The 20,354-nt window shown below is 40.0% G+C and overlaps 5 protein-coding genes and 1 long non-coding RNA gene across 6 annotated transcripts; 1 reads left to right on the top strand and 5 right to left on the bottom strand.

Moving 5' to 3' along the window:
- Positions 1-14,349: 14,349 nt before the first annotated feature.
- Positions 14,350-14,918, bottom strand: LOC6531370. Its single transcript, XM_002092137.4, has one exon. The coding sequence runs from the start codon at positions 14,886-14,888 to the stop codon at positions 14,424-14,426; it is 465 nt and encodes a 154-aa protein (XP_002092173.1). The 5' UTR covers positions 14,889-14,918; the 3' UTR covers positions 14,350-14,423.
- A 212-nt stretch (positions 14,919-15,130) lies between these two features.
- On the bottom strand, positions 15,131-16,950 carry LOC6531369. The gene is made up of 3 exons (XM_002092136.4): positions 16,684-16,950; positions 15,985-16,537; positions 15,131-15,924 (listed from the first exon to the last, which is right to left on the bottom strand). Exons 2-3 carry the CDS (start codon positions 16,317-16,319, stop codon positions 15,591-15,593), a joined length of 669 nt encoding a protein of 222 aa, XP_002092172.1. The 5' UTR covers positions 16,320-16,537; positions 16,684-16,950; the 3' UTR covers positions 15,131-15,590.
- Positions 16,951-17,503: 553 nt separating this feature from the next.
- LOC26535584 lies at positions 17,504-17,910 on the top strand. Its single transcript, XR_001454257.3, has 2 exons — positions 17,504-17,635; positions 17,702-17,910. It is a non-coding gene; the product is annotated as an uncharacterized LOC26535584 (long non-coding RNA).
- A 41-nt stretch (positions 17,911-17,951) lies between these two features.
- LOC6531368 (accessory gland protein Acp53Ea) lies at positions 17,952-18,517 on the bottom strand. Its single transcript, XM_002092135.3, has 2 exons — positions 18,416-18,517; positions 17,952-18,363 (listed from the first exon to the last, which is right to left on the bottom strand). The coding sequence occupies exons 1-2, from the start codon at positions 18,500-18,502 to the stop codon at positions 18,040-18,042; spliced, it is 411 nt and encodes a 136-aa protein (XP_002092171.2). The 5' UTR covers positions 18,503-18,517; the 3' UTR covers positions 17,952-18,039.
- Positions 18,518-18,799: 282 nt separating this feature from the next.
- On the bottom strand, positions 18,800-19,443 carry LOC6531367. The gene is made up of 2 exons (XM_002092134.3): positions 19,286-19,443; positions 18,800-19,224 (listed from the first exon to the last, which is right to left on the bottom strand). The coding sequence occupies exons 1-2, from the start codon at positions 19,325-19,327 to the stop codon at positions 18,868-18,870; spliced, it is 399 nt and encodes a 132-aa protein (XP_002092170.1). The 5' UTR covers positions 19,328-19,443; the 3' UTR covers positions 18,800-18,867.
- A 344-nt stretch (positions 19,444-19,787) lies between these two features.
- LOC6531366 (accessory gland protein Acp53Ea) lies at positions 19,788-20,344 on the bottom strand. Its single transcript, XM_002092133.3, has 2 exons — positions 20,234-20,344; positions 19,788-20,171 (listed from the first exon to the last, which is right to left on the bottom strand). Exons 1-2 carry the CDS (start codon positions 20,342-20,344, stop codon positions 19,851-19,853), a joined length of 432 nt encoding a protein of 143 aa, XP_002092169.3. The 3' UTR covers positions 19,788-19,850.
- Positions 20,345-20,354: the final 10 nt, after the last annotated feature.

Below are 20,354 nucleotides of genomic sequence, written 5' to 3'. Positions count from 1 at the left end.
TTCCATTGCCGTTTTAGCCGGCAACAGTGGCTCGCAACATGTTCGCAGCGCCAGGTTCGATGTTAGATGTTCGAGCTGCAAGTGGGTGGGGGTGGCTGTTGTGTGGGTCACTTCGCTCCTTCTGATAAACACTCGCTGATAAGCCGAGCAAAACACACACAGACGCACTGAAAGAGTCTTTGTTGTTGCCCCAGACATTGTTGTCTTCAGCCTGTGAATGACAAATGAGCCCGTATACGCCAAATGGTATATGGAATTTGAAATGGGATTGCGCGAGCGGTTCACCCTTATGGGTTACTAGGTGCCGGGGTGGAGAGGGGTAGCGGGGTTCTGTCATGTCGCAAAGACGGGATAAGAGTTTCCCAGAAGGTCCACGCTTTTCATCAGCCGGGTGCTTGAAAGCGAAACAAAAACTTTGACCACAGGAATCTGTTTAAATGCAAACAAACAAAATAAGCACATAAGTAGAAGGCAAGCTTAACTAAACTAAAGACACTTATCCCAAAAATATTTTTCATGTTACAGATACATAGATAGAAGTGCGGTTTGTGCGGAACATATAAATATTACTAATGTGTTCACTTATATATGCTTTGTACATACCCTATATTATATACCCTTCTAGTTTAATCAGTCATACGAGTTTTTTTATACAATATATATTTTCTAGCATTTAACTATATCTCAACTTTAAACTCTCCATTTTTATGTGAAGTAATAGCTTTCTGTCGTACTAACTTTTTTTTAGCTTCTAGTGAGCTGCGTTCGCCGCTCTTAAGCCGGCTGGCGACGGCAACTCGAACTGCAAGTTGAACGTGTTGGCCACTGCACTTGTCGTTGGCCATCTTCAAATCGGCTTGCACGTGGCTCATTTGCATATTGAAGTTGCTTGCCTTGTTTTTGCTTTTGCGGGTGGGGTGAAAAATGGAGAGCGATTTTGCCGCAGGAAAGCTTCCATTTTTTGCGTGGAAACTTAATTAAAACTGATATTAATTAAAGTTATTAAATTGAAATTTTTTAGAATTCTTCCACAGTGTCTACATTTTTGCTTGCATTTGACGTAGCAATTGAGATGTGTAAAGAACGGACCACGAAATTGACAATTTGCAACACCGACGGAAGCTGTTTTTCAATTGCTTCGCTTTGGCACCTCCCCCCTATTTTCCCGCATTTTCCGCCCGTCGTTCGTTATGGACTTTTCATTGGTTTTGTTTGGCTCTTTCAATTGAAACATGGCCAAGTTTTCGGGACAGCGTGAGTGGTGGGTGTTGATGGGGAAGATTGGGAGAATGCGAGGACGACACCAATCAACTTTTTCCTCTGCGCCGCATTTTTCATTAGTTTTTCTTATGCAGCGAAAAAGTTTTCTTGGCCCCGAAACGAGTCCGGAATTTTTCACTGTTTGTTGTCATATATTGATAGCTCAAGTTTCTGTTTACACAACTGCATTTGGCCATATACAATGCATGGCATTGCAAATATTGGCAATCAATGGGTGAGCCAGTGTGATCAGCTTGATATAAGGTACTTGTTCCATAATGCAAATAAAAAGTATCAATATAAATATATTCTAGAGCTCGCGGAAGTAGAAAAAACTATTTTTTGCATTTTACTAATTATATTTCCATTGTTTGTTTTTAGCGAACTGAATGTTGGGTTGCTCACTTAAGTTTATTAAGACTGATATTTCAATTAACGGAACTATCCGCTTAAAACGATGCTCAGTACCCAAACTGCAGGAAAATGGCAATTTCAATACAGCTGTGCCACCTGTGATTTTGATTTGATGATGACTGTTTTCGTTGGCGCTGCCAATTTGCCGACCAATTGAAAATGCAATGCACGCCCCAGACAAAAACTCATTTGCAACACTTCACGCAACGCCGGCGATTTCGATTTAGCCAAGATCAAGGGCGATAATGCCCGCAGCAGCAACTGCAGCAGCAGCAGCAGCAGCAGCAACAACAACTACCACAGCAGCAGCAAATGCAGCCACAACTGCTGAGGCAGCAACATTGGTTATATGTACATTACATTGCGTGCAACAACGTGCTGCAGATATAAATAGCCAGCGGCATGAGCAACTGGGCCCTTATCCATTTTGGCTGATCTTTACGCACAGGAGGCACCAGCGCAGTAACTGCTGCTGCAAACATCTGCAACACAAACACAAGACAAGCTGCACCAACAACAACATTCCTTTCGACATTTAATTAACGATCGCGATTGCAATCAAAGCCGCCATCCCACACCCCGATTTCCCCTTCCGCGTCGCCGCTTTTGGCCAGGATCCCGGCCAGATTGCAGGTTTACTGGTGGCCAGTTTGTTAGTTAGCCGGGCTAAGCTGACAAATACTGTAATTAATTTTAATTGCAGCGATTGGCGCTCGCTTTCCGTCTCATTAAAGACTGCACTGCTCCCTTTTTTTTTATGCCTTCTTACGCCTTCAGCTGCCGTTGATTTTCACTATGATAAACCCACCGATTCCGAAGTATGCCCTGGTATTCCGCTCGCCATTCTTGGCTACGTGTTTTTACGCCTAATTGCTGGAAATGTCGCGTGGCAAATATTTTGTCGCCTTCACAAGGGCACTCGATAAGCGCTGAGCAACAGGAGGAAAAAACGTATTTTAATAAATACACTGGCACTTGGGAGTAAGTAAAACATATATTTAAAAAACCAGATTCAGAACAAAAATCATTTAAGCTAAGGCATAATCTTTCGTTTAGGAATACCATTTATAATTCCATATGAAAACTGTATTAAAGGTAATTTCACTACCTTTTACGTACTTTCATAACCCGATTATTTTTTCTCTGCAGCTCCTCGCTTGCATATTTTGCAAACACTTGCACTTTGGTTTAATGGAGTATGGCAAGTGCAAAATGGAAATAAAAATGTTCATTTCTCGGGTCCCCGGAGGCTCCCAGACGAATAATCATATAAAACACTTTTCGTTTGCAGTTCATTGAGAGAGCACAAATCCAATTAGATTTTGACTCGACTTAGCTAGCCGCCACACTTGCCCCCTCAAATTCACTGGAAAACACACCCCGGAAAATACCCGAAAACACACACACACAAACACACAAATGAAGTGCCGAAAAATCGTTGCATACTTTGCAGCAAAAAAAATGTTTTCAAGTCAATTTGGCTGCCATAACTCTTGACTCAAGTTTTGTTTCCGTTCATTGGTGTGAGTGAGCGGAAGTTTTCATGTGCGTCAGTGTGTGTGTGCTTAACTGGTGTTTGTGTTGGTTTAGAGAATTTAACTTGTGGGCCGCAGGTCTCGCCGTTGGGTTGACACACATAAATAGTTTATGCCGCATTGCTGATTATTGATTTTGCAACCAATTAAAATTCCAACACAAACAAGACTGCAAAGCAATGTGATCCCTCTGGGAATTAGGCACAAGCTCACAACAAATCTAAGGGGCTTAAAACGACATCAAAAGCTCTGGTTTTATTATTCAAATCGAAGCATGTTATGGTAAAAGTTAAACTATTAAGGTCTAATTTCATAAGCGACTTTAAATAAAGGCTAACTTCCTTGGCCATCGTACGATTTTACCCAATTGCATGTAATAAATCAATATAAATACTAATATAAATACGTTTTTGCACTAGCAGTTTGTAATTTATTAGTGCTAAATTAAATATACATTTTAAAGCTTCCTATGAGATTAAATATCGTATTTGTATTCACTCCGCCATAATCAATTCAGTCCACATAGTGTCCTTATTTATCACAGTTAATCATCCCATCAATAGTTGTGTTCATTGCATTTATGCTCAATTAAGCTGCTCAATTATGCCGACCAATCAGGCATTGAAAGGATAAAAACATTTTAATTATTTTTAAAAACAATATTCATGGTAGGAATATGTGCAAACATGACGGGTAATTAATCAATATTAAAATCAACCTGATTACGCGAATTTACCGCAGCCCTCCGCCGACAACTGAGATTAACGTAAACTGTCAAAGTCACGGATATATGCAAAAATCTATCCATGCCGGAAAAGTTTTTGCCCAGCCCAGCACACACAATTAAGAAGCCATAAACACATGGGCAAAAAGCCAGGGGTGCTGTTCTGAATCTGAAAAAACGCGCTGGCAGCCAAAAGTTGAAAAGTGCAATTTGAAAAACAGTAAATATAAGTCGCGAATGGGGAAAACTAGTGGAGACGGGAGCCAAGGGTTCGTCCCAACACGTAGTTGGCACAGAGTCACGAAAGGTATTTTCACATACGAGTTGCCTCGTATCCTGGCGCAGGATCTCTGCGTGTATGTAGATGAGCGCAGGCAGTGACATGACTTGGCAGCTATTCCTATTTGGATATTCCGAGCTCCTTCCGGATAAACCCCCCTTTCGCTGACAAATGGCCCCAGCAGCGGGGCGTGGCAGTACAGGTGTTTTGCGGTGTAAAGGGTGGGCCAAAAAGTGGGGTAAATGGTAAGATGTATTCGGCCAAAGGTGCAGCTGAGAATGACGAAAATTTATGATGGTCCCCGACTCTGGGGCTGAGTTCTTTATTGAATTGCAAAGGGCTGTGGATGGGGCCTGCGATTTGTAACCAAGTTGAATTGAAATAACCAGGGGTTATCGCTAAGGTGGCGCTTTAACTGCTGCCAAGTGGATAGGGGTTAATACTGTTGGTTCAAATTGGATGCTTCCTAATAAGTTCCTGAACAAAGGTCGATAATTGGAGGTTAACTTAAGGAAGGGAGAGATAAATATGCTCGAAAGGATGTCCTAGTTATATTATATTCCCTATGGGTTGTGGCTGGTAAGTAACTCATAAAGAACTGACAAGCTACGAACTAAAGTGCAAATAAAACTATTTAAATAACTATTTAACTTCAAAGTTCTGTAAGGGTGAAACAATGAAAGCCAGGGAAGTCAGTCCGTAAGCCACTTAAAAGAACTTTAAAAAGAAACGTGAAACTAAACAAGAACTCCGAGTAGTTGGTTAAAAACAGGGGAAGGATTACAATTTAATTAGCCGGCGGAGAGGAAGATTAAGGAAGGCTTATGGAATAGTTCGCTTCCAGCTAAAGAAGAAATCTCCTCGAAAAAGGTATATGTACATGCTTTCACCGGGGGCGCCATTTATTGGAGCTGTGTGAATGCTCTTAAAGCTCCTCCACTCACAGGCATCGGCTTTTGCACACGCACAGGTATATATGTACATTCATCTGGCTGATGCAGGAGCAAGGACGAACAGACGCTTCAATGTCCTTGCCATGCCACCGCAATCATAATTAGTATCCTGTGAAGACATGTGTGTGTGTGTGTGTGTGATGCATGTTATACTCCACAACACCAGCACTCTGGAGAGTAGTTCCGCACAGTGGCGGCTAACATCTTAGTACTTCTAACTTGTCATTGGAAAAGATTCTACTGTTTAAAATATATTGTAGATTTCTGATTTTTTTTAGTTATTCCAAAATAAAGACCTTTGGCATACTAACATATTTTAACAAAATGATTTAAAATACTTTTAATCACTATTCTAATAAAAACATAAAATATTAAAAATTGGGAAAATAATATTTATTTTTCGTTCCAAAACTGTAGTTTTGCCATGTTTGAGCTAAAATGCTGTAGACGGAAGGCGGCGTCGTTAGCCAGTGATATATTGGCATTTAAGCCGGGTCAGAACAACGACTGGGTGGCAGGCCATATCGCCGGCCTTAGCCAGAGCTTTAAAGGACAGTGAATGAATAATGCCAACCAATTTGCCCAGGTGACAGGTTACGAAAGGACGAACGAAGCGATGGACAGAGGAACGTCCTGCAGCCAAGGACTTCATTAAACTGCAAAAATAGAATTAGAGCACATGGCAAAAGGCCGAGCTGCTTAATTACAGCTCAGACCTCAATTAAAAAGCCCCCAAAGGCGGCTCATCGCTTGGTACAGAGTGTTGGAAAAGCAAACCGAAGAAAAAGTAAACATTTCCACGTTGCCGGACAACAATCCACTCCGAAGTGCCACGGCTCCTTCATCCGATGACTGTAATAGTGGACAGAGGACAGAGGGTGGGTCGATGGTGATGACCATAAAACACCTTGGCTAATTTCCGCAAATTGCTACACCCAAAACAAGCCACTGGAATGAAAACGGAAGAGACAAATAACAAAAGGATAAGAAATCCGGAAAACATTTGAAAATAAGAGTAGTAAATCTGGGGTGGACTATCTGGACAAGACAAAGAAATGGATTACGTTTAAGAAATGATAATATTGGTGAACAGAAAATGTAAACTCTTTTATGTTAAGATATCTTAAAAAATATTTATTTGGTATTCTATTGATAAAAGTTATTCATAGTTAACTGGTTTAGTATTCAGTGCTCAAAGTCATAAACTCAGAAAATGACGACACATTAAGTAGACATGTTGGAAATCTACTAACGCATAGATAAATAGTCTTAGATCACGAAATGAGACGGCTTTTCCTCATGGAAAAAAGCTCTTAAGCTGTCAGCCTCCAACTGTGCACTTCGTTCGCTATTTGTGGTATTCGCTGATTCAACCTTGATGCCTAAGCTAAATAGGTTTACTTTCGTGAATGACATTATCCAATAGTAATTTCGTTTCAAAGGACCTAAGACCGGCTGCGGTTTTGTTAAGGACATTGGTTATGCAAGAAAAATAATATTCATCACTCTCAACCTTTTGAATATTATCCTGGTAAAAGGAAAGCAGCATAAACTGAAACACTGGAATCCTTTAGACGTTATAAATAATTTCGCGAAATCAAATTCTTTTGCATCCTTTAGGAATCTACATAAACATCCTGAGCCACTTGATTTGTTTTTTTTTCGGTAAAGTGCATCCTCGCTTATCCTGTATCAACAGCAAAAAAGGAGCAGTACACAGTGGAGAGATTACGGAACATTGATTATCGGTCATGTTGTGACCAACGTGGTTTCGTAGTATCCGGAGCAGAGTTGTTGCAACATTGCTCCTTGACTCAGCCGTTTCTTCAGCTTCGTCTGGTTCCTCAGCCACGAAATTCCGAAGAGGAATTGCTAGTAATCCAATGAAAGCCGCCATGATTCGCCATGATTGAAGTGCCCGAAATCCATTGACTTCCCAGGTGGACATCGATTGGGCTGGGTGATTGCATAAGCGTTCTCGGTAATGCCCTTATCGCTTTTCGCTTTACTTTAAATTTTGCACGCTTCTCGCTCGACGACGGTATCCGCGGAATACGTGCACTTGCCTCTCAGGGGTGTCGACTTCGCTCGAGTGACGCTATAAATTTGCAGCGCCAAAGTGATAATGAAAGTGTTTCCTTCCGTTTTGGCCAAACAATGTGCCAAGAAAAGCGATGCCAGGCGGGCAAAAAGCCCTATGGGGAAGGGTACAACAAAATACTTTGGTTAAGACGACTTCTTAGATACCCTTCATTCGCAAGCAACAAGTGCTTAATATGATTTTCCGTTTTTTTTTTCTGTTGTTGTTTTTGCACACTTATTTTTTTTGCACAATTTACTTGATAAATTTGGTAGAAAAAACAATTTTCAAAGCAATTTAGTAAAGAATTTATTAAATATGGAAGATTAATAATATTTTTTCATAAAAATCTGTTCTTACAAAACCGACCATCAAATCAACTTTACTCATTTTCAAAGAGCTGCGTAAAACGAAAATCAGACCGAGGGCAACGTGGCGTATACGCAACTTGGTTACCTTGGCTTCCTTCCGCGCACTTTCTCACTCTCCTCCTTCGACCATTCATCTTTTGCTCTTTCTCTCCGCTGCGCTCCGTCGCCTTTCACTTGGCTTGTTTATTGTTTTCCGCTGAGCGAGAGAGAAATTCAATTTCGGCGGCAAACACGGAGCAACAAACAAACAAGCAAACAAACACAAACACGCGGGTGAAGCAAATGAAACGTAGCAATTGCATCAGTTGCATTGCTTGCAGTGTAAGTTCAGCGATTTATGCCTTGGGAAATTTTCCCTTTCTTGAGTTTTCTTTTGTGCCACTTAAACATTTAATTCAGCATTTAAGCCGTTGCTCTGGACCATCGGTAGAAAATGAAAAATAATTAAAGGCTCTGCCTTTTCTTTCCAAGGAAGTCAAGGTTCAGCGAAAGAAAAACAAATGCCACGCAGTTTCCTCGTTGTTTTCCACTTTCGGTGGGAAACGAAAAAAAGGCTGAAGTGACCGACTGTCCTGGGGGAATTTTTTTCGGGAAACTGCGAGGAAAATAGGAAAATGCAGTGGATCGGACTGAAACACTTTGCGCAAAATGGCTGCCAGCCAGTTTTAAGTTCTGTTTGCTCACTCCTGAACGCTTTTAAACCCCATCCTGGTGGCAAATGTTGCTTTTGTTATTTGCGTGACATTTTTCCGTTCTGGAAAACTTGAGAGCTGGTGAGAAGTTGGCAGAGGGTCACCAAATGGAACTGTTGGAAAACTATGACAAAAGATTTCAGTGGCAAAAGTTTGCAGCAACGTTAATTAATTTCGCGTTCGCCGGAGCCTGAATTTCAAGAACGAGGAGTTCAGAGTTCCAGTCGCCTGCCAAGCCAAAATTCATTTATATGGCGTTAATGAGGTGCGCTAAGATGAAGGTTTCGCCAAATGGCCAGATGATTAAGTATGCCCGGTCTAGAACCAGAATTACTTTAAGCATTCGTAATTGAAGAAAAAGACGGTAAAATATAGCTTGTTATATGTGGCTCACTCCTCAATTACTCCAAAATTTGATTACAGCTCGTATTTTAAAGCACCTGGTTTTCTGATCTACCATACAGAAGAACTAACAACTGGTGAGACTCATAAGGAGTTTAGTAGCTTATTCACTAGACCAACTTCGGAAGTTAAGCAGACCCATACGAATACGCTGTTGCTTAATTATTGAAATTGTATTTAGACTGCAAAAGCATTTTATAATTGAAGATTGCAAATTAAATATAAGAATAGGCTTTGCTTTGCACAGAATTCAGAATAACTAGAACCAATTTTGTTTCCTAAACAAAATAAACAGCAAAGTTAGGTTGAAACTTCCTAACGAAGCATGGAGTGTCAACATGAAGAGTAACTTAGTTTTACTTGCAAGTTCTGCTCTCAAAAATTTAAATCTTGAATTTCCTATAAAGTCCTTCATTAGTTTGTCTCTTATTTACGATTTGTGCAAAATGAAGATACAAGAAAAGAAGAAAATACACAGATATCTAGTGAACAGACATCGGATATCCAAAGGAATCCTGATATGCCATCCGCCTTTTTTCTTTGCCCTGAAAACTTTTTAACAATTGTAGGATTGAAAAAAGTAGGGACAGTTTAAACTTAAAAGTGGCCTCCGGAAGAGTTTATTTCAGGGCATCAGAAACCAACTGGTAGCACCAATTAACATATCTGATTTAGCCAAGATGTAAGGAATTCGAAAATCATGAATTTTGTGAAACCAGACAAACATCTATTCGAAATCAAACCAAGAGTAGATGTACTAGCACAGATTTATAAGGAAACTCAATCTCAGCCAGGTCACCCAAATGCACATTTCAGTGAAAATTTGAGCCGAGATGGAATAAGAAATAACTTAGTAATTTCTCGTGGTGTCCGAGTTTATAAAACAAATTACCTTAAAAAATAAACTAAAATACTAAGTAAGAATTAAAATTCCAAGTTCAAGTGAGCAGATACCAAAATACAGCAATTAATTAGCCGAAGAAATGCTCCCGAAATGAAACATCATCTTCACGATACATAATCTGTGACCCATTGCCATGATGGATCCTAATTTCCGACTCCTGCCACTGCATCCCTCGACTGGCCGTCGGGGGTCGAAATGACCCACATTAGGAATGTGTAATTAAGAGCATCGCTGGCCGGCAAATTCCCCCACCCTGTATGCTAATGACCAAAGTGAATTGTTGCTGTTCTGCTGCTGTTGTTGTTGCTACTTGATGTTGCTGTCGCATGTTGTTGTTGTTGCTGTTGTGACTGGCTTGAATTCCTGACAGTGATAAAAATGTTTCGCTTCGGCTGCCCCCTGGCCACGCCCCCTGTTGGCATGTTTAGTCAGCGGCTTATGCGACGTATGCGTAATGTTAAGGCTATGGAGGCTGGCCAGGAATGGGGCAGATTTGGCATGTACATACACATGTACACACGCACATATGTACATAGGTACGATTGTCCCAAAGTCAATGGGTCTCTCGTCTGCATGAATTGATTGACACGGGAAGCGGTAACATCGGTGGCATCGGTGGCATCGGCGGCAACAAAATGTGTCTGCCAAACAACTTTATTTGTGAGAAGTGGCATTCATGAAATATTCATGCAGGCAAAAAACCCGGCTCACTGCGCTGCTGATGCTGATGCTGATGGTGATGCTGTCAGCCCGGAGGAGTTGCTCCCGATCAGAGTTTCAGTATATCCAGAGCCTGGAGCTGACATCGAGGGGCATCAGGATTTATTGGGCTGCCAGGCGGAGTGGATGAAAATTGAAGAGTGCAGTGCAGTCGGCAATTGTTGCAATTCGCTGACAGAATTGATCAGAACGGCGGCAGTGCAGCGCGTTATCCATAAATCAGGGGAAATCAAATATTCTAGGAATTTAAAAGTATTGGATTTATAAGCTAAAATTATATTTTTCTCAAATTTTTGAATTTTTGCCGAAAATTGTTTTTCTGTTTTTTTCGATTATATATTATATGAGTATTTTGCTCAGAATATTCGGAAATATTGGGCAAGTTAAGGAGAAAACGCTGATAAAAAATATACGATTTTTTACAACAACATTTTTTCCAATTTTTTGATAAAATATAATACATATACAAAATAACAACATTTTTTCCAATTTTTTGATAAAATATAATCAGTTTTTTTTTGACAGCGGTAAAAATAGTAGTCCAAAGGTGAAATGCCATACCTCGTTGAATTCGTAACAAAATTCCCTATCGATCCATGTACATACATTGAAATGCAAATTTTTTGCCAAATTTCGCAAATTTTGATGATGATACCGCTTATCGCAAATTTGTCAAATTTTTTTTTTCGAAAATCGAAAAAGTAAGGATAGACATAGTTATGTTTATTAGCAGCACAAAGCTGTGCGGCCATTTTTGGCCAAGTTATGGCGAAAACGCCGATTGAAAATATCAGATTTTTTACAATTTCTTTTTTTGATAAAAAATAATCCGTTTTTTTTCGATAACAGTAAAAGTAGTTATCCAACAGTAGAATGCCATGCCTCTTTAAATGTGTAACCAAATTTTGTATGTGTTAAAAAAATGAAAATGTAAAACTCATAAACTTGTTACTAACTTCTATTTAAGAAACACTGCAGAAAGTGACTTCAAACTTAATTTTTCTTCCTCAGGCCTTTAGCACAGAAAATAATCTGTTCTTACACTTCTTTCTCGTTTTTTACAATTTTTTCCATTTTTGTGGTTTATTTATCCAGCTTCAAACCCAATTCAATCTCATCTGGCCTCTTTGCTGCACGACTAGCTCCTGGATTCGGACAAATCGTTTATTTGGTTAGCTTAAGAGTGACCCACATTTGACACAACTCAAGTTTCCCCAGCGACTGGAACACTCGGCGCATACGTACCCCCATGTTTGTCCAAGTTGATAGTCCCAGCTACCAGATCTCGGCTCACAGCTCACCTCACGACCTTGTTGGTTAGCATTGGGAAAAAGCAGCAGCTGAAACCAGGAGAAAATCACACACAAAAAAACGAGATGTTTACCATATATTTAATTTCTCTTTAGATTCTTTCCATTCTTGTATAAAAGTTATTTCAGGTTGTGTTTACATCAAAACTGCTGCAAATATGCAAGTGAATAAATTGTTTTCTAGTTTTAAAGGTATTTTTTAAAGTTGTGAATGTCCACCTTTGACGTCTATTATCAATATTATTAATTATGTATACTAAAAACCGAATTATCGCTACTTGCTCAAATCTACTTAACTTAAGCTGTACTGAAGATGAAAACTAACAATTTAGCACTGAAAAATCTTGGAAATTATTTGGAAAATGTGTGCAACTTCGAGAGCCCATAACTAAGGCTTTTGTGGTTTATGGTTCCAGTTGCAACACTTTGATGTTGTTTTTCTGTGTGCAGAGTCAGCGGCAGAGGCAAACTTTTAAGCGTCCAAGCCGATGGCATTGGGAAAATAGCATCGATGTCGCCCAGCACCACACAAACTATAAATTGGCTTAAGCCCCGGACCAGCTCTGTCGACCAGTTTGGAGTGTGTTCCCATTTTCGAGCTCCAGTCCCCTTGAAGTAGGTTCCATACTCGGGAGAATCCAGTGGAGGAGGAGTTGGAGGCGAAGGAGGTGACTACAACGTTTGACACTTTTGAACTTTGATGTACGGCACTCAATCTCTGACTTGGGATGTCGGCTGAAAAGTTTCTTTGTGGCCTGTCATGTCTCCCATTTGATTTGCAATGATTTTTGCTAATTTTCCATGGCATTCGCTTTGACAAGTTTTCAGCTTTTATCTGGCCAAGATTCCCACGACATCCGCAGCGTGTTTGGCATCATCATCGTCATCGGCACTGGATAAATTTTACCCAATCTCGAGGGCGAACCTGTTTTTCTTTTACCCCAAAACTTGAGGCTGTGGAGATTGCATTTTGGTGTTTTTATAAGTGCCAGGCTAAGCTTCGTTATTATTATTGTGATTAGGATGAAATTAGTTTTTTGTCACGCCAATTTTATCGCCGAATCATCTGCCGAAAAGTGAAAACTTTAACGACCAGTAAAAATCTATGGCATTACCTTGCACATTGCTGATTTCGTTTTAGCGAAATACGAGTTCTTCATAAAAAATGAGAAAGGGAAAAACTGAAAAATGGTTCGATTTCCATCAATTTCGCTTCGATTAAAGCATTAATCAAAACTCTGCTCGAACGGAAACGCTCTGCTCAAAACGAAAATTCGCATTCATCATCGTCATCATTAGGGGCACAAACTTGACTTCCCTCACCATTCGTACGCCAATTAAAAATTCATTCGCGGAATTTCCATTTTTATTTCCCATCCTGCAACCAGTAACCCCTTTTCGTTTGATATTCGTTTTAAATTAATATTAATTGCGATTCAGATTGGGATTCGGATTCCGTTTGCTTTTGCACGCCATTGTGGTGGCTTTAACCCTCTGATAATTTTGCTTTTTCTCCCCCACAAAAGTGGCATCGCAATGGCTGAAACCCGCACATTAGGGTTAAAAACTTCAACTTGGAATCCTGTGCTTTTCATTCAATTAAGTGCAGCAAAAGCACGCTGAAATGGTTTCTTCTTGTTCGAGCCTTGAAAAGCACTGAAAGAAAAATGTATGTGGGTTCATTGCAATGGCACAATAAATATCCTTTTTGTGTGAATGCAAAGCAACAGGCATTAGTCTTCATTAGCAAATAAATTGCTATAAATGTATTCCTTTGAGAGATCCCATAGAGATTCCTTTTTTTCCAAGTGAACATAATAGGGATTGTGCTTTGTGTGTGCCGCCTTGTTATTTAGAGCCAGCATTTTAGAGTATCCTGGAAACCCAGCAAAAAGCAGGGCAACAACATCAACTCCCCCACTTCCATTAAATAAGGAGAATTGAATTATATGCTCAATAAAGCTTTCCATAGAAAGTTGCTCCACATCTCAACGGCGAGAGGAGCGAAATGAGACGAGGCTGGCTCGATTTGCATTTCAGCCGCCTACTAATTTGGCCAACACAACATTTCTGATTTATGGCTGTGTGTTTTAGTGGCTGTAGATGTGTGTTATGTGCACTTGGCTTAAAGCAGCAATTAGCATTTTATTAATTGAAGAAAATGTGTGCTTGTGGACAAATTCATATTTCTACAGCACTGTTCACTAATGTTATCAAGTCTTAAATAAATATTTCAGAAATCAGTTAAGTTAAACATTTCCGATTTGATAAACTATTAGAATATATAATAATTTAGTGTAAATATAATTTTACTCAATCTCTTCTTTAACTTTTAAATGTGCTTTGATCTGTGCTAACCATATTGCCATAAGAATCAATATAACAACAACAAGGGCAATTGAAATTTAGCCGTAAGCTGTATTTATTAGAATTAGAAGCTATTAGTTCGAATAATAATGGTAAAGCCTGCGGTGTCTTAATTAGAGTAAGTCGCATTTGTACATTACAATTGATAAATTTCAATTTACGTTCATTAGTTGATGTATGCCCTTCCTTGTTTGTTTTTGACTAATAAAGTTAATTCGTCTTTACTTCGTAGCTTGTACGTTGACGACACTATTAAGTACACAATTCAAAGTATTCCAATTGATTATTTTTTTTGTTTGAAGTTAAAATAGTAAGGAAAATAAATATCTAGAATTGGTTGGGTTTTGGGTTTTTCCCAGATTTATTGTTAAAGTACAAACTGGATTGTTCAGTATCGGATATTGATCAGAATCACTTTAAGGCAAGCGCATCTGCTTGAGGCGTGGAACCGGCGTCCTCTAAAAGACTCGGCGGCGTCACTTCATCCGGCTTTTCCTGGCTTTTCTTCTCATCCGATCCGCCTTCATCCGAATCATCTGGCTTTGGGGCTTGCTGATCATCTGCATTACTATTTACCGGGTCATCCCACCAGGCTTGCACGAATTCTTCAGCGGATAGGGAATCCTCATCCTTGCCGCAACTTTTTACTCTTCTGCATCCTCCGTTGTTCCGCACGATTGAGCCCTCGACACATCCGCATCCTTTCTTGCAGAGATGAACGCAGTCAATTGGGTTATCCCTGCATCCCTTGCTACAATATGAATAACAATCTGGGAAAGTGTTTTTGCCACATATCCTGTGTGCGATTTTGTGCTCATAGGCAGTAATTTCCAGGATAATCTGGCTGCAGAGGATTACCAAAATAATAAGTTTCATGTCGAGAGCCAAACAGAAAATAAATGAGAAGAACAGGGCGAGACTTTATCAAATTTCTAAATTGAATAATGAGTGGAACTAACTGATTAAGAGACCGTTTGTTAAACAATATATATCAATTTAATTACTTTAAATATCATATTTTAAGAAAGATACTTTATTTTTTTTTTATAAAAATATTCATTTTTTAAAAGTTATAGAGAATTTTAGTATGAAATAATAAACAAACATTTTTAAAATACTTAAGCTTTTTGGAGGTTTAAATTGTTCTTTATTTATTTTCTATAACACAGCGGAGGTAGTTTATATTCGACAGTATCCTTTAAGAATAATTTTCGAAATCGTTTTACCATACTCATAGTTAGCAGTTTTACAGAGTTCCCTTAGAACATGGTTCAAAATTTCGAGCCCAAAGCACTGCAAATGTTTTCTACAGATGCCTGCCAGCTATGGTTAAACATAAATATTCTCTATTAATTAGATTTTCTGCTTATTTCTGGGCAGGATTAAGACACGGTTCTTGGAAGAAACCTCTTCGAAATCGTTTCTCAGCAATTGCATGGCACTCAACTGTATATTTAGCTGTCTGCCTTCTTTTGAGTGAGTAATCCTTGAAGGTCCTGATGCACTGCAGCGGATTCAGCGCTGCCTGCAACTCCTTGTGACTTGGTCAGCATCATCTTACGGATTAGATTGATGTCCCTAATCCCTTGGCGGTGGTCCACGGGGCCTGAGCACTGTCTCGAGAAGATTCGGACCTGGTTGATTCTTCGGCCTGGGTGTGGGCGTCAGGGAGCGGGTGTGTGGAGCCAGTTCATCCTTCTTGTGAACAGCTGAGGTGGCCGCACGACGCGCCCGAATCTTCTCCTCCATTTTGCTTGGCACCATGAAGCAGTTGGACTCCTTGTACACGGGCTTGCGACGATCGTTCCAGGGGAACGTCCACTGAATGGGTGTGAAGTCACGACGCCACGGCTTTCTGGGCTTAAACCAGCAATCGCAGGTCCAGTCCTCCTCACCGGGTGCGTCGTCATCGCTATAGATTCAGATCAGTTAAGAAACCATGTTGTTCTACGAAGCTAAATGTTAAACTCACCCCATTACGTAGACGCGAACGTAACGCGAATTCTGTCGGAACATTTGCAGGGCCTCATTGAAGGTCATCTCCAGGGCCGGCGTATTATTTATCTGGGTGATCTCGTCGCCCACTCGCATTCCTCCTCTTTTTGCCAGACCAGAGGGCGTTACATTTATAATGGTCAGCGGCTCGAACTGGTCAATGCCGCCAGTGACCTCCATGCCCCACATGGCGTCGTAGAAGCTCATGATCCGGCGATCCGTCTCCAGGGTGTACGTCATCTGCAGCTCGTACTCGACATTGTCGAATGCATCCGAGTCGTACTTGGGCACCTTAATCTTTGAGTCGAACATTGTGGCGTACTCAACAGTAAGTGTGGCCCCTAGAAACTGGTAAGATGAAACTGAATCCCAAGCCGGTTGAAACGGACGGTAGGTACTTTATCGTCTGGCGCTGCTCGAGTTGATCACTTGCTTTTATAGCCGATAATTTGGCAACAAATACGGATGCGGATACAGGGACAATGTCAAGGGGTTTACCAAATGGGTGTGCCAAGTACAGGGAAAAGTGCCTAAGATATAATTAAAACAAAAATATAAATATTTAAGTGATAACAAATTTATAAAAGACTTATAATAATAGATTTATAGTACATTTTTAAGCATATATATTACTTAATAACCCAGTATAACTTTATTGTATGTATGCATTACTTACTTTTTGTGTTGCAAAGTATCTCTTGCCTACTGTGTATTGGCGAAAATCAATGCATTGATTTGCATTTAATTGTTGTCTATTTTTAGTGGCAGTGATTTTGGCTGACGGAAACAAAAGCGACCGACCGACCGGCCAACAACGAGGAAGATCCCATGGCCGCTTTTGGCCACTGAAAGTGGAGCCGACTCGAGAGCCCAGGGAGCAGCCAAGCAGCTCCAAGTCAAGTTCCTCCACACACCGCTGGGCAAGTGCTAACCACTTGGTGGTAGCTATTTGATTTCACTGACCTCAATTATGGCTGCAACCGAGATGGTCCGAGGTTGGCCAGTAGGGAGAGCCGCGAACCTAAGGCTTCTGCTCTGCTGGACTATTGAATTATTCATTTTGAAAATGGGTAGGAAACGATGGTAGAAGTGAAACACGCCAACAAAAGACCATAAAATGGTATTGCCGGGGGAGCAGCGGACAAATGGTAAATGGCAAATGGCAAACAGTAGCGACAACTTGCCTAATTACAGGAGATACTCCGGCATGGATATGCGGCCTTCAAATGTTAGTACATATACTCCATATCCTCTCTAGAAGCACTTAGCAGCTTGTCGGTGCTTATGCAATGGGTTTCTGCGTGGGATTTGCATCACTGAGCATGGCCAGCTTTGGTTGTCATGGAGTTTCGTAGCCAAATAATGCAAAGGATTTCAACCATTAATTACTTAGCAGGTGCTGCTGGCAAGTGGAGGATTACCTGGCGAGTGGAGCCCTTGTTTTCGCAGTTATCTTGAAATTAGTCACGTTTCCAGTGCTAAATTTCAGACTTATAATTGTTTCTGGGGCTTATCTAGAAATGAACCAGTCACGATTCCATTCCACTCCGATTCGGTTGTGCTTTATAAATTGGTCTAACAGAATCGCACTTCTAACTAAGTAGCAATGAAGCTCTTTCTACATCTGCGTAAGTATTGCACATATAACAATAACTCCCTTTTTTAATTTTTAACATCATTTCAATTTATTTTAGTTCTCTTTACTCTAATACTATACTACGTCTCCGACGATGAGAAGATAAATCGAATTTTAAAAGTAAAAAGAAAACTTGTTACCAGTTAAAATGTAAAATTTGTAATGATTACTAATCATTACATTTAAATAACTGGTTTGGTTTTACTTTTCCCAAGACCATTTTTTAAATAAATATTGTTTGTTTAGCTTGTTGAGGTTGAAACTTTACGGAAAGCATGTATGCATTTAAAAAATGAGAATAAAACGAATTAAGGTGGTTCTGGTCCGTTTGTTTGGCCAGGCAAACTTTCGGTATACTCTGAATATTTATTCAAACTATAAACTGCGTGGGTTGTCTTAATCATCAAAGCACCTCAGGCTGTCAAACTTGGCTATAATCGGTCTGATCAGTCCGACTGCGGTGGTAAAGGTTTGGACAAGGCATTCCGGTCGATCGTATATCGCCTTCTTGGCGAATTGATGGGCCAACCTGATAAATCTTAGAACACTACCATTTAGTGTGAGTTTGGGCTGATAACCAACGCATTCGGCTAGGAGCTTTATGGCCGTTATGGAGTTCTCGATCATCAGGGCACCGGCATCAGTTACCACTTCCAAACACCGCAGATGGTGATCGAGTTCCGAACTGATTGCGCCTTGAACTTGCGACTTTTGTGATAGCTAAATGGCAAAATGGTTGAGAACCAATCCGGCTCAAGGTCGACGTACTTACAGCCAAAAAGCTCAGTAAAAAGGCGATCTTAATCAAATGCATTGGGGCTCTTTTTCCGGCAGCTTTTGATCCAACTTTGTGGGCCATGTGGAAATCTTGCCCTATATATAGGCCTCAGGATAATCGCTTTAGTAATGCTGTCGAGCATCACTGATACCCAATGTGCCGCCTTTAAGCTGATATGCCCAAAGTATGGTTGTAATCCGAAGCTAATCTTACTAATTTACAGAACGTAACTGCGAATATTTCATATTAATCAAGCTTCTATTCATCTAATCGAATGTATTAAATAAACTGACATAACTTGAATATTTAGCTTTAACCTCAAACTCCCAAAAGTAAGCGGTGTTTTGTAATAGCATACTTATATAAATAATAAATACATTTTTCTTGCTAACATTTGAGACCCCATACTGCTCTCGATTTATTTTGGTAATGTGCACATTCTTTCTTTAAATGATATAATCTTCTTCGTCCAAGCAACCTAGTGCCGATATCTGCTCGGCATATGGTTTAATGGTAACAGCCAACTTGTTGAGAAGACTGTGCAGACATCTGGGTTCGTCAAAGACCAGTTTCTTGAAGAATTCATAGGTTATCTTCAGGTACCAGGTGACCTTTCTATGTGAGCCGTTTGGCGGTTCCAAAGACACGTATCCGGAGCACTGTTTCAACTCATATACGGTCGGGATAACTCCGTCGGCCAGGGTGGTCAGTGTTTCGATGCCCACCTGAGTACATTTGGCCAGCTTTCCCCAGCTTTCATTTAAAGTGGCCTGTGCCTCAGTGTCCCGTGGGATAAGGAATACCTATAATTCAAATAAATATAAACTTCAGTATATACGGATTTAGTGAGCCATATGTACTCACAGCCAAAAAACTGAGCAGAAATATGGACTTGAACCCGCTCATTATTCGGTTTTCTGCAGCGATTATAACCAGACAAAACTTGGAATATCTATGAGAAGGGCTGTCCTATATATAGGATTATATGCTAATTTTAATTTCATCCACCCAAGCAGCGCTAAAAAAATTGGTTGCAGTTCAAATACGTAATCATTTTTGTGCTTAATACTTGTCAAGGCGTTTAGGAGTAAATCAATTTTGAAATGCAATACAACAGAAAAATTTGTCTCGCATTTGAAATATTTCATTGTTTGAATATTCAAACAATAATGTGTTTTTTGGTTTCTAAATTTAATAAATTTGTTTGACAATTTGTTTTAATACTTAATTTTTCTATTTAAAAACAAATCGACTCCCTATTATAAATTTATATATAAATTTCAGTTTAACGAACGTGCTCAATGTAAGTTCAATTTCTCTTGGAAGGCCTATAGGGATTACCCTGCTAAAAAAAATAAAAAAAGTGTTTTCTTGATTTCTGTGCTCTCTTAAAGCAGGAAAGTTTATTTTCTTGTGGCCAAAACAGTATTTATTGACCCAAGCAATTGTTGGTTTCAAGCGATTTTACATAAGGCTTCAGTAGTCTCACGGAATGCTTTAGTGGCGAAAGCAAGCACTGGGACTTTTCAAACGCACCTCGCCTCAGAAGCTCATAGTATAACTTAAGTTTGGCAAGGTAACCATTTCCAATATTGGCTGGTGGGTCGAAGTCAACACAGTTCAGCAGAGTGCGAACAGTTGGGATTGTTTCTCTCAGTAGACTGGCAACCGCTTTAGCACCGATTTTGCTGCATGACAGCCAATTCTCCCAAATGGGACTTTGCGCCTCGGTTTGGCCCACAAATACGAGCTGTTATGTGAAGTTTAACGATTATTATGCATTAAAAGATTATATTGAACTACTGCACTTACAGCCAGTAAGCCGAACACTAATGTAACCTTCATCTGTTTCATTGAAACCATTATCTGTGTGCTTTCCACTAAACGGCTAAAGAACAAACTTTCGGAGCCCCTGAGTTTCATGCCCTATTTA

This window comes from Drosophila yakuba, chromosome 2R (genome assembly GCF_016746365.2).
Source record: "Drosophila yakuba strain Tai18E2 chromosome 2R, Prin_Dyak_Tai18E2_2.1, whole genome shotgun sequence".
NCBI classification, from domain to species: domain Eukaryota; kingdom Metazoa; phylum Arthropoda; class Insecta; order Diptera; family Drosophilidae; genus Drosophila; species Drosophila yakuba.
This window is presented reverse-complemented; position numbering and strand designations above follow the sequence as displayed.

Excerpts from the sequence above, each read along its gene's own strand:
- LOC6531370 (XM_002092137.4), bottom strand. The coding sequence starts at position 14,888 with ATGAAACTTATTATTTTGGTAATCCTCTGCAGCCAGATTATCCTGGAA.
- LOC6531369 (XM_002092136.4), bottom strand. The coding sequence starts at position 16,319 with ATGTTCGACTCAAAGATTAAGGTGCCCAAGTACGACTCGGATGCATTC. Across the intron at positions 15,925-15,984 it reads GTTCGCGTCTACGTAATGGG|CGATGACGACGCACCCGGTG; the intron begins GTGAGTTTAACA and ends CTGAATCTATAG.
- LOC6531368 (XM_002092135.3), bottom strand. The coding sequence starts at position 18,502 with ATGGCCCACAAAGTTGGATCAAAAGCTGCCGGAAAAAGAGCCCCAATG. Across the intron at positions 18,364-18,415 it reads TTTTACTGAGCTTTTTGGCT|CTATCACAAAAGTCGCAAGT; the intron begins GTAAGTACGTCG and ends TTTGCCATTTAG.
- LOC6531367 (XM_002092134.3), bottom strand. The coding sequence starts at position 19,327 with ATGAGCGGGTTCAAGTCCATATTTCTGCTCAGTTTTTTGGCT. Across the intron at positions 19,225-19,285 it reads TTCTGCTCAGTTTTTTGGCT|GTATTCCTTATCCCACGGGA; the intron begins GTGAGTACATAT and ends TTTGAATTATAG.
- LOC6531366 (XM_002092133.3), bottom strand. The coding sequence starts at position 20,344 with ATGAAACTCAGGGGCTCCGAAAGTTTGTTCTTTAGCCGTTTAGTGGAA. Across the intron at positions 20,172-20,233 it reads TAGTGTTCGGCTTACTGGCT|CTCGTATTTGTGGGCCAAAC; the intron begins GTAAGTGCAGTA and ends TTCACATAACAG.